At 55.9% G+C, this 13,362-nt stretch overlaps 1 protein-coding gene across 1 annotated transcript in view; it reads left to right on the forward strand.

The window, feature by feature from the left end:
* Positions 1-13,362, forward strand: part of PPP1R9B (protein phosphatase 1 regulatory subunit 9B) — an 82,959-nt gene that overhangs the window by 11,551 nt on the left and 58,046 nt on the right. The window contains exon 2 of the mRNA XM_050935367.1: positions 10,831-10,963. Within this exon, the coding sequence (XP_050791324.1) occupies positions 10,831-10,963 (133 nt within the window). The remainder of the gene's footprint in view (positions 1-10,830; positions 10,964-13,362) is intronic.

Consider the following 13,362-nt stretch of genomic DNA (forward strand, 5'->3'; position numbering starts at 1 on the left):
AACTGAGCCCTCTGTTCCCCCCCATTGCAGCCCTGATGAGTTGGGGGGGGCATAGCCTGTTGGGAGCCCTTAGGGGCCTTACGAGTGGAAACATGATGGCAGATCCTCCAGTGGTGCCATCGGGCGGCCTTGGTGCCTGGCTGAGTTGCACGTCAGCTGAGGATCTCGCTGTTGTGTGGGTGGGGCAGGATGGCCTCAGGGCTTCAGCAGGGATGGGAGTGTGTGTGTGTGTGGGGGGAGCAGTGAGGTGAGTCTGTATGACCCCCACTGGGAGAGAGCCAGCTGCGCCATGGTGCCCAGGGCCGCCCAGAGGATTCAGGGGGCTTGGGTCAAAGCGGGGGAGCTGCGGAGCTTGTACTCACCCAGCAGCGGTCCAGGTCTTCGGCAGCATTTCGGAGGCGGGGGCCCTCCAGTCTCTCTGCATCTTCGGCAGCACTGAAGGGCCCTCCACTGTTGAAATGCTGCCGAAGACCCGGAGCGACTGAAGGGCCCCCTGCTGCTGAAATGCCAGCCGAAGACCCAGACCGCCACCAGGCCAGGGCCTGTGGGGCCCGAGGCCTAGGGCAAATTGCCCCACTTGTCCTCCCCCGGCGGCCTTGATGGTGCCAGATAGTTCAGCTCACCCCCAAACAGGGACATATGCAGTACCTTGACCGACAGCTACCCCCTCCCCTGGAGCTGTTAGCTGCCAGCTTCGGGGGTGCCTCCTCTGATCTCCGAAAGGACAGCAGATGCCCCATGCAGAAGCTGCCCCATGATGAGAGTTAATGGGACCTGGGATTTCCTGTATTAGACGAACATACAGGCCCAGCTCCAGTGAGTGTCTTTGCTTTTTTCTTCCAGCTTTGAACAGCTGGTGGGATCAATACCTCTCCTCCGGCCTATTGTCTGGGGGGAGGGCATTGTTGGCCTATAAATCCTCCTTCCCTCCCTTTTCTCCCTGGTTGTGTGTGTGTGTGTGTGCACGTGTGTCCGGCTCAGCTCATCTGTTCCGTGTGGGGCCTCCTTAGAATAAAGCGAGACAGGGACGGTTGGGGGGATTGGGTGAAGATCTCCAAAGAGGTCTATAGACTATAACGAGACTTTCCATTGTACAAACGCACGGCCAGCAGCAGGCGGCGGGACGAAGTTCTGCGCTGACGCAAAATCTTCAAAAGCCTTGATAAAATAAGCAACTTCCTGCAGAGCAAAGCAGTTTTCTAGCCTGGCTGGGTGACCTTGGGATGGCCAGGCTTCTGACAGGCACAGAGATCAAGGACTCCCACTCTGGCAAAAATGCATTCAGGGTAAGACGTACATGGGGCCAGGATCGTGCATGGGATTTGCCAGCTGGAAAGATCATCCCTGGGCTATACAAGTTGAAAGGGCCGTGCATGCAGTATGCATGTTGCAAAGATCATGCGTGGAATGTATCCCAGGCTGGGTATGATCTTTGCGTTTGTCTGCACATGAGTAATTGTTGCATGACTTGCATCACCCGTACCTGATACTTGTGCTTCTGCCTCTCTGGGAGGCTGCTGTCTGGGCTGAGCACGATGCCTGTTCCCCACCCCACCCCCCCTATTCTGCACACTCCCCCAGCTCTGGCACTGGCTGCACAAAAACGAAAGAGAAAATGTACTCCCCATGGTCTCCTCAGTTTGTTGCTGGTTTCCCTGGTGACTGCCTGGAAACTGACCAGCACAAGGGCTACAAGAAAAGCTGGACCCCTTCCTTCATCTAGCATGAAAGAAGTGTCTCCCCCACCCCCCCAAGCCTCCAGGGCTTTGCGGCTTCAGGCTACAACTGGTCTTGAGGTGTGAGTGTAGTGGAGCAGCATGGACTGGCAAAAACACCCTTGCCACGGGCTGTTAGCTTGCCAGGCAGACCTCTGCCGTAGTCAATTTTGTGCCCCTCACTCCAGCTCTTGAAGGAGATGTGCAGATCTCAGCTTCTTCATGCTGGGTCTTACGTATGGAGCTGCCAGTTCTTGCGATTTGATCATGAGTCTGGTGATTTGGGGGAGGGAGCTGCGTGCTTGTAATTCCCCAGCTCCTGGACTCATGTGATTACACGAGAGCCTCCCCTTTCGCTTAAAAAATGAACAAGTAGGTTTCTAGGGCTTGTTTACACGGCCATGTCTACACTACAGTCAGTGCAGCACTGCGACTATGCCTCTGCAGGGCCGTAGTGTAAACGCTTCCTGCATTGATGGAAGAGATGTTTACATCAGTGTGGGTAATCCCACTTCCCCAAGCAGCGGTAGCTAGGGCCACGGACCAATTGTTCCATCAACCTAGCCACATCTACACCTTGGGTTAACTCATCTTAGCGACAGCACCTCGAGGTGTGAATTTTTCACACTGAGCTAACTTGCTCTACATTTCAAGTGTGGACCAGGCCACATAATTAGTTTGCAGCAAACTGGGGTATGAATTTACCCTGCACTCGCCTGCCATGGTCTAACTGTCCATGTGGACCCTCCTGACGTGCATTAACAGTCGTTAATGTGCTTTGATCTAGTCCTCTTTGAAACGGGACTAATCAAAGCACATTAACCAGCTATTAATGTGCATCAGCTGGATTTACACGGTTGGTCAGTCCACCGTAGGCTAGTGCAAGGTAGATTCACACTCCAGTTTGCTGTGAATTGATGGGTCGTGTAGACCTATTAGCGTAACCTATGGGTCAGTGTGTGTTACTGGTCCCCCCCAAGTGCCTGATCTGCAGAGAATCTGAGTCTCTTACAGCCCAAGCTAGGAGGTGCTAGCACTTTAGGTTAAGCTGTAGGAGCTCTGGCTTTTAGCCCTGCCTGATACCTGGGGACCTTGGTGGTTGCTGAGAGAGCTTGAAAATGTGAGCCCTAAAGGCCTGAAAGGCAGAAGGTGGACAAAAGGAACCTAAAATGCATCGGATTTGCCTTAAAAACAGGAGACTGTTTTGAACCTCGTGATTTTGGGGGGCTGGGGCCTGACTCATGATTTTTAATGCTCGGGCTTGGCAGTGCAGAATACATACAGCTCCTCGAGGGCGCTAGGCTTGCCGCAGTCGCATCCCTGCTGCAGAGGGTTGAGCACTCTGAGTGGAGAAGGAGAGCCCAGAGGTTGGCATCATGATGAGTATTTATTGTTTGTATCACTGCTGCGCCTTGGAACCCAGGACCCTGCAGAACAAACAGAACAATTCCATGTGATCTAGTGCCTGGACAGTCCAGCCCTGCAGTGGGTTTTTGGGACAGGGTGGCATGGATGTGACCAGGGGTGGCTCCAGGCACCAACACACCACTGGTCGCTGTGAGGGCAGCAGTCAGGCTGCCTTCGGCAGCATGCCTGCAGGAGGTCCACCTGTCCCGCGGCTTTGGCGGCAATTCGGCAGCAGGTGCACCGAAGGCGCGGGACCAGCGGACCTCCCGCAGGCATGCTGCCGAATCTGCATTACCAGCAGACCTCCCGCTGGCGTGCTGCCGAATCTGCGTTACCAGCAGACCTCCCGCAGGCATGCTGCCGAATCTGCATTACCAGCAGACCTCCTGCAGGCGTGCTGCCGAATCTGCGTTACCAGCGGACCTCCCGCAGGCAAGCCGCCTGCCTGCCGTGCTTGAGGTGGCAAAATACATAGAGCCACCCCTGGATGTGACTGTCTCTGGGAAGGAGGTCCCAGGCATAGGGGACTAATAGGGCCGAGAGTAGAGGAAGGACAAGTAGGGAGCATTTGGCTGAGCTGTTTGGGCAGAGGAGAGGGCAGCGAGGGACCCTTGGATTTCTTCCAAGAGAGGCCACCAGATATGGAGTATGGGGGTTGGGTTTTGCACAGAGCGTTGTAGCCCTAGGCCCTGCAAGGTACCAGGGCCCTGGCCAGCATCCAGAGAACCTCATCACTAGGGCCCTACCAAACCTCCTTTTGGCTCGGGACCCCCACGGTGACAACACTGTGAAATTTCAGATGGAAATAGCTGAAATAATGAAACTGACGATTTTTAAAATTCCATGACTGTGAAATTGACCAAAACGGACCATGAATTTGCTAGGGCCCTACTCCTCACTCGCAATGCTTTAACCCCGGTCCCTAGTCCTGGATGCTCTTCTGCAGAGGAACCTCCTTTCCCCTGTCAGCAGCACCGTGCAGATGCCCCCTGTCCATCGGCCAGGAGACCTACTCACCCCCTCCGTGCTGCCTTCCCCATCCTGCTCCTCCTGCAGTTGCATGCGCCCATTGCAGTCAGGCTGAGGCCTTCGCCTGCCAAAGCCCTGCGGATAAAGGTCTCTCTGTGCTCTGAGCATGGCGCTTCTCCGGATCCTGGCAGCCAGTGAGAGAGACGGGAATCCGAGCGTTCTCCCCCCTGAGCGGAAGTTGGGGGGTTGCTGTCTATGGACTCACTGGGTCTGTGAATGCAGCGAAGGAAGGGAACAAATGGAGGTCCTGAGGCTCTGCTGTGCCTGTTTAATCATAGGCCGCAGGGAGCTGGGCTCGCCTCCTGGATGATGCACTAGGTACCAGCAGACATGTGTGCGTATGTGCCCAGGCACACACAAACACGTGTACAGGCACGAGCGTGTGTGTGTATGCACGCGAGAGTACGCGCCCATGCGTGTGCACCCACGTTTCTATATGTGCACAAGTGTACGCATACTACATGCATACTCGTGTGTGTGGGCCTGCCCGTCTATGTGCACACCCACTCACATGCACAAATACACACGTACTTGCATGCAACACGGTGTTGTTTGAGACTATCTCATATGACCGTCTCAGAAATAAACGAGGGGAACTTAGCCTAAATGAACCTACTATAAGTTGCGTGCACAACTGGTTGGAAAATCGTACTGGGAGAGTAGTTCTCAATGGGTCACAGTCAAGCTGGAGGAGCATATTGGAGAGGTTTCTCCTGAGTCTGGTTCTATTCAGTATCTTCATAAATGATTTGAATTCTGGCTTACGAGAACAAACACATAAGTTTGCGGATGATACCAAACTGGGAGGGGGATGCACGCGCTTTGGAGGACAGGATTAGAATTCAAAATGAGCCTGACAAACTGGAGAAATGGACTGAACTAAAGAGGATGAAATCCAGTAAGGACAAATGCAGAGTCCTGCAGGAATGATCAGTGGCACAGATACACAATGGGAAGTGACTGCCTTGGGAAGTGCCGGAAAGGATCTGAGGTTACAGCAGACCGCAAATGAAATATGAGTCAATAGTGTAATATTGTTTCCAAAAAAGCAAACACCATCCCAGGGCATATTAGCAGGAGCGTCGTAAGCAAGCCACGGGCAGGAATTCTTCCATTCTCCTCTGCACTGATAAGGCCTCAGCTGGGGTAGTTGTATCCAGGTGTGGGCACCGCACTTCGGGAAAGAGGTGGACACATTGGAGGAAGTCCAGAGGAGACCAACAAAAATGATTAAAGGCCTAGAAAATACGACTTACTAGAAAAGACTGAAACAGACTGTGTGCACTGGAAAAGAAAAGACTGAGGGGGGACGTGAGAGTGATTTTCAAGTGCGCAGAAGATTGTTATAAAGAGAAGATTTATAAATTGTTCTGCTTAACTTCCCAGGACAGAACAGAAGCAATGGGCTTAAACTACAGCAAGGGAGATTTAGGTTGGACATTAGGAAAAACTTCCTAACTGTCAGGGTGGTTAAGCACTGGAATAAATTGCCTAGGGCAGTTGTGGAATCTCCATCATTGGAGGTTTTTAAGAGCAGGTTAGACAAACTCCTGTTAGGGGTGGTCTAGATAATACTGGGTCTTGCCTCAGTGAATAGGACTGGACTAGATGGCCTCTGGAAGTCCCTTCCAGTCCTATGTTTCTCTGATTCTATGCACACGCACACTTTGGTATGTGCGCATATGTTCGCGCGTGTGAACATGTGTACACACACATGTGCATGTGCACACAGATGAAGGTTCATGCCCGAGGTAGACTCCATTCCTCGAGCTCTTCTGGGGGGGCGGGGGCTGCACTCAGAGTCCATTCCAGGTGGGCACAGAGATCCAGTTCTGGTTCTTCCCGGGGGATAGACAGCCTAATAGAAATGGCTGCTTTTCTGACCCCAGTCTGCGCTCCCCACTGGACACACGCATGGGGAAATCCTGGCCTGAATGCATGTGCTTTCCTCAGATGGCTGCCAGGCACGACTCCCCTGCGTGTGCTGTACCAGGAGCACTCAGATTGCTGCTAACTCCCTAGCTGGGAATGCTTGACAGCTTGTGTGTGGGCTGGGCGGCTGGTACCACTCGGTTTGATTCTCACATCCTCAGGATAGGGAGGGTCTGCAGTGCACGGGGATCTTCCCATCGTGGGAGAGGGGGCCTGGTGGGTGGCAGGTCTCCTGCAATCATCAGGGCATCTGTGGTCCTGCTCTGTTCAGGTTACTTGGGAGAGTAACACAGAGCAAGAGTTTAGTCCCACTTGGACCCAGGTCAGGGCCTGTGTTGTGCCTCCACAGGCTGGGGTCCTGCTCTCGTTCATTAGCTAACTGGGGCAGGGTGAGGGGCGGGAGACAGCTGCGGCAGCTGTTGATTCTTTGCTGGTAACAGAAAGTCTCCTCTTGGCTTTGGACCAGGCTGTATAGGGTGCTTGTCTGGGGCTGGTTCTGGGCTGGGCTCCGTTGACCCAGGAGACGTAACAGCGGCATCTGACCCTGCGAAGTTAACCACCCCCCCGCGCCGTTCCCCAACGCTCCCTCTTCCTGGAGCTGCAGACTCCTCCCCCACTCAGGACTAGGCTCCAACACCAACTGGTGTCATATCAGCCGCCAGATGGTCACGACTTCTAGCCACTAGTGAGCCAGGCCGGGTGCGAACCTGCGGCCTCTGACAAACCCTGCGACTCCCTGCCAAAGACCCCCTGACCTACTTCCTGGCTTTTCCTTATAATGCTAAAATCTCCTCCTCCATGGGGAATGGCCTTGCCTGCTTCTCTCCGGAGAGGAGCAGCACCCCTGCGGGGCAGGGTTGTCCTCCTGCCAGAGGTGCCCTGCCAGGGCCATGCCCAGTCGGCTCTGGGGTAAGAGGAAGCTGCCGGGTACCAGGCTGAGAGCAGGAAATCCCCATGCCAAGGGAAGAGGCCATGCGTTGGGACTGGAAAGAGAGTTTTCTGGATGAGCAAATACCAGGCCATGGATCTGCCTGCCTCAGCTTTTTCTCTGTCTAGCTAGCTAATCCCAAGTGTGCACATCTCTCTGTCGATACCCATGCACCATAGCTTCCCCCAGCCCCGCCTGCCCTGTGCGGCTCCCCCCACCCCCGCCCCCTCCAGCAGCCTGCAGCTCCCAGGGGCGCTGGGTCTCACAGTGGCGGGCGCCGCGCTTTCCCCACCCCTCTCGTCTCTCACACTCGCTGCAGCCTGTAATCGAGCCCCGCAGGCTGTCGCAGGAGAAACGAAGCGTGAAAACTCTTCCCCGCGAAGCCCGGGACGGTGCTAATTAATCTGCCAGCGCGGCCTTCCGCCTGCCACCGTCCGGGCCTCCCCAGCACATACGTCACCTGCAAAGCCTGGGGATGACATGCCTGCTTGGTGTGTCCCCCACCATCCTTCTAGCTCCGCTCAGGCTGCGTGGGGTCCCCTCCAGGAGGAGGATCCACCCCGTAACCTGACCCCCAGATCTAACTTCAAGGGAAGGTCCCATTTCCAGTTCCTCCATTTCTTCCTCCTGTCTGTCAGCATCTTCCGCTTGACTCCATTCCAGCTTGGCTCCTCCACGGCCCGTGCCCGCTCCCACGCCACCCATCCACGCACAACCCTGGGCAGGGACCTCCTCTGGGTGCCATGGCTGAGAACCAGTTAGCTTGCCGGGGAGACAGGACCCCAAGTCAAACATGCTGGGGGTTGTAATTCAGGGATAGCAGCTTGAAACTGACCCACTGGGTGGGTGCTCCCTGGCACCTTAATCTCAAAGAGAGCCTTGGCATGGGTACCCTACGCTGGGTATCACTTAGGAGCCTTTTAGCCCAGGCTGGCTTGGGCAATGTTCTGGGTACCTTTGCACCATGAATGTGGAGGACACTTGTCAGGAAAGTTCTCCACGCAGCCAGGCTGCATCAGGAGACACACGGACAGAGAGTGCCTTGCCCAGGGGACTTGGGGTGCGCCACCCAGCAGGGTCCTGGCCTAACGCTGGGTTCTAGTCCCACCTCTATCGCTGACCAGCTCAGCCGCTTTGGATAAATCACTTCCCCTCTGTCTTGTCCGTTTAGAGTGTCAGCACTCCTCCAGGGTAGCTTTTTACTTGGAGGATACGACTTCATTGCAAAACCAAGGTGGGTTCGGAACTTGGCTTTGCTAACTTGGATTAAAATAGCAGTGTAGACCCAGCAACCTGGGTTAGCTGCTCAGTGGGGATCTGATCTGTGTGTGCGTACAGCTCCTAGCACGGTGGGGATCTGATCTCTGTGTGTGTACAGCTCCTAGCACAGTGGGGATCTGATTTCTGTATGCGTACAACTCCTAGCACGGTGGGGATCTGATCTCTGTGTACAACTCCTAACATGTTGGGGATCGGATCTCTGTTTGCATACAGCTCCTAGCACAGTGAGGATCTGATCTCTGTGTGCATATAGCTCCTAGCATAGTGGGGATCTGATCTCTGTGTGCATACAGCTCCTAGCACAGTGGGGATCTGATCTGTGTGTGCATACAGCTAGCATGGTGGGGATCTGATCTGTGTGTGCATACAGCTCCTAGCATGGTGCGGATCTGATCTGTGTGTTCGTACAGCTCCTAGCACGGTAGGGATCTGAGCTGTGTGTGCGTACAGCTCCTAGCACGGTGGGGATCTGAGCTCAGTGTGTGTGTACAGCTCCAGGCATGGTGGGCATCTGGTCTCCATCAGGGTCTGTAGGTGCTACTGTAAGTTAAGTAATAATTTTTTTAGTTCATCGGCCACTTGCCAAGGTGATGCTTGCGAAAGGGCCTCTGCCTTCCAAGCTGGCACCATTGCCAGAGTCAGCGAGGGCCGGGCCGGCCGTGGGTGCTGCTGGCATCCGGGAATGGACTTGAAGCTGGCAGGAGAATGGCAGAGGCAATGCCAAGGCAGCTAATGGAAATCTTTCAGGCCTTATTAGCCCTGAGTGGTGCCAGAGGAGGAGATGGGGGCTGGGAATTACTAGGAGCCCGGAGGAGGAGATAAACATTTGCTTCAGAGCCGTTCCAGCCAACCCCCCTACTCCAGGTCTTCTCCACAGAACGGGATCAGGGCCCATAGGCAAGCTGGGGTGGGACATGCAGGTGGGATTCCCACCTGCCCTATATGACAGTTCCCTCCAGAGCCCAGGTGCTGTGGAGACGGAAGATTGGGGGCAGATTGGGGTTGGATTTAGCCCCTTGGTCCTTAATGGAGGGACTCGGTACACGTCCCCTACCCTGTAGCCAGGTGCTTGGACCCCCCGACACTGGTAGAAATGCCTGGACAGGTGGGTGGAGGCTTGATTTCTACCTGCTCAGGCTAGTGGGTCGCTGGAGCGCCAGGCTGTGTGTGCTAAAGCGGGTGAGGGGTTCCATCTGCACGTGGGCATGGTCCTCTCTGGTCTCCCCTCAGCTGTTTGCTCCCCTACCTGGGGGGACCCAAAGCCTGCTGCGATGGACGCCAGGCGAGGCCCCTGCTGTGGGTGAAGGAGCCAGGGCCCTTGCTTGGCGCAGGCAGGGCCTGCGAGTGAAAAGCCAGGGGAGTACGGCAGCTCTGCGCGGCCCCACGTTGCAACCTGATCTGCCTGCTGGCATTGCCTGCAAACGCCCAGCTGCCCCCTCACCAGCCAATCAGCCGCTGCCCTGGCCTGTCGCGCACCGCGGGCACACAGGTGCCCTGCGTGCTCATTCATACGCACCACCACCCCTGGGTGGCCTGGGGCTGGCAGGCTCCCGGTGCCAGGGGCAGGAGGAGACAGGCAGCCATGTGCCCCCAGGGGCCCAGCAGGAGGAGCACCCCCGTTACTGCCAGGCAATCCCATTCCCATTGTAATTACAGCCATGGGTCCGGTGGCTTTCCAGGAGGAGAATACCTTGTCATTTATTCATGATTACACGGGTTCTTGGTAACTGGAGCCTCGGAGCATGCGAAGGGCAGCTCACAGCAGGGAGCTCGGTCGCTGTGAATGCAGCCGAGCCCCAGGGCTTTGAGTCCGGCTCATTCTGGGCGCCCTAGCGGCATGTGGGTTGCATTGAGGCAGGGTGGTCCGGTGGGGAGGAACCAGGACACGTGGGTTCTATTCCAGGCCCTTGCCTTGGGCAAGTCATTTCAGCCCAGGTCCGCCAATGTATCCAGGCGTCTAACTCCCCTTCATTTCCAGGGTATCAATGGGCATTGGGAGCCTGAATACCTTTGAGGACCCAGGCCGTCTCTCGGTGGCACTGTTCCCCCTCCCACCCTTTGTCGGCTTTGTGCATTAGATTGTAAGCTCCTGGCAGCAGAGACTACGGGGCCTGGCTCTCAGCGGGGCCCTGCAGGCGCTCTGGCAATGGACACACTCGTCAGAGATCCTCACAGAACCCTGTCCTTACGGGCGGGGTGCTGAGAAGTGGGGGGATCAGCCTGAGGCCACACAGGGATTCGGGAGCTAACCCCACAGCCAGTGTTTAAGCCCAAGGCCTAGCTGCCCACTAGGTTGCCCCAGTGGCACTTCAGGCCTTGTAACTGGGGGGAGCCCTTCACCTCTGCAGGGCTATGAGGCACTGGGGCCATGGCACACCCCAGCTTGGGAGTAGGGGCCACAGGCTTAGCTGCTGTAGGGCTGTATGGGAAGAGGGAGCCATCCCCTCGCCTGCCAGTGGGGGTGCCGGGTCCTCTCTCCTCCCCGGCTCCCCCCTCGTCGGAGGCACCCCTAACGCCCCCCCTCTCGGCTCCCCGCAGGTGTTCAGCACCTATTCCAACGAGGACTACGACCGCCGGAACGAGGATGTGGACCCCATGGCTGCCTCGGCTGAGTACGAGCTGGAGAAGCGGGTGGAGAGGTTAGACCTTTTCCCGGTGGAGCTGGAGAAAGGTGAGGAAGAAAGAGGCTGGCACTGCCCGGGCCGCAGGGGGCTCTCCCTGCTGGCACTGGGGAGGCTAAGGGCTGGATACTCAGTGACCCTGTCCCTGGGCTTGCGGCTAGGCTGCGGGGAGAGGTTGAGGGGGCCTGGGGTGTCCCATGAGTGCAGAGAATAGCCACAGTGCCGGGCGTGGGGAGCCCTTCCACCGGCCGGGGCTAGGGGTGGCGGGAGGCGCCTGCGCAGGGCAAGTCTCAGGGCTGTTTCTGACCCAGTTCAGGCCGGAGCCGCATTGAAAGGGCCTGGACGTGAACCTCCCACCTCTGCATCTGACCTGGGGCACACCCGGGCCTCTTCTTCCCATATGCTTGTACACTCTTCCCACATACACTTGCACACTCATCCCCCTACATGCACACTTGTCCCCCTATCCTCACACACCCAGACACTTGTACATCATCCCTCACACACTCATCCCCCACATGCACACTCATATACACACTCTCACATGGACTTGCACACTCATACACACACTTCCCCAGGCACTCACACACAAACACTCCCCCACGCAGCTGCACACTTACACACACATTCCACCCTGAACTTGAACACTCACACACACACACTGTCCCATGCACTTGCACACTCATCCACACACTCCACCCTGTACTCGCACATTCATCCACACACTTGCACACTCATCTATCCACCTACTCTCTGATTCATCTCCTGCACAGTTGCATGCACAGCCTCACTCACTCATCCCACATACACTCAGACCCATCCCCTTGTACACACGTGCACACTCAAACTCCCTGCACTCTCCCCCTCATCCCCACCCCCTCGCCCCTCCCACGCACACAAAGCTGCTCACTCAATCGCAGTTCTCACGTGTTCACCTCACACACTTGTTCCCTTCATGCACCCAAAGTATTCAGGGACTCAGAGACAGCCTCCATCTCATCCTCGTGCACACTCATTCCTCTCTCAAACACACACAGACCCCAACACACCAATTCACACACATTCTTGCACACCAGTTCACACCCACCTTTACATGCACATGGCTGCGTGCACACACAGAGTTCACACATACACACCTCCTTGCACACTAATTTAGACCCAAACATCTGTACACACAAATACAGATACCCCCCTGTGCTGCACACCAATCTGCACATGTACCCCTTCACACATACTTGCATGCATTCATACACTCTGGTTCACACACATAGCCTGCACCCCACTCATGCACACATTCCACCTCCCAGTTCACACACATACCCTAGACAGTCACTCATACACACACACCACTGCACACACACTCACCAGTTCACACACATACCCTGCATACACACACACGCGCATAGCCTGCACACTCATTCATACATGCACCCCAGTTAACACACATACCCTGCACACTCACTCATACACACACACCACTGCATACGCACACAGCAGTTCACACACATACCCTGCATACACACACGCATAGCCTGCACACTCACTCATACACGCACCCCAGTTAACACACATACCCTGCACACTCACTCATACACACACACCACTGCATACACACACAGCAGTTCACACACATATCCTGCATACACACACACACACACAGCCTGCACATTCACTCACACACACACCCCAGTTCACACATATACTGTGCACACCCACTCACTGAGTGTAAGTGAATGCACTAGTGAAAGGCTCTCCTCTCTGCCCCTGTGGGATACTCTGTGAAGCAGGCCAGGATAGCTCTGAGATGGCGTCTGCCCAGGAGGCAGCAGCTGGCATGAACGCAAACAGGATGCTGCGGTGCTTCCAACGGGAGAGAGAGAGCACGTTGGCAAGCCTGTGTGTGGTGCGTCGGTGCCTCCCCCTCTCAGCACTGAGCTCGCCCTGGAAGGGATCGACGGGGAAGAGGGTTCGAGGTTGGGGTCGGACTCACGTGTGGAAGATCCTGGGAGGAAGACAAGTTGGAGGGGGCTTGACTAAGAGATGAGGCTCCTAGGAGGATTAGTCCACAGCAATGGGCGTATGGGGGAACCAAGCAGCTGGAGGAAATGCTGCCACCCCTGGCTGGCGGGACCTGTGTCATTGGGCTGCAGGCGCTCAGAGGGTCAGGTTAGCAGGGGTGGAGAATGTTTGCAGCACTGCTCGGTAGCTAAGATCCGTGCCACAAGGGGCGCTAACCCACGTGTTTCTGGACATAAGCCGATCCCCTGGGGGTTGGGGATTTGCATCATGGCAAGGCACAGGGGACGGGAAATCTCGCCTCGCTCTGAAGCATGAGGCGCTGGTTGCTAATGGAGGCAGGATACTGGGTTGGATGGGCTGGTGTTTGGATCCTGTCGGGCTACGAAGGGGAATGTTGTGACATGTCTTATGGTAGAACCCAGAGGCCCCA

The sequence above is a fragment of the Gopherus flavomarginatus genome, chromosome 25, assembly GCF_025201925.1.
Source record: "Gopherus flavomarginatus isolate rGopFla2 chromosome 25, rGopFla2.mat.asm, whole genome shotgun sequence".
In the NCBI taxonomy this organism is placed as follows: domain Eukaryota; kingdom Metazoa; phylum Chordata; order Testudines; family Testudinidae; genus Gopherus; species Gopherus flavomarginatus.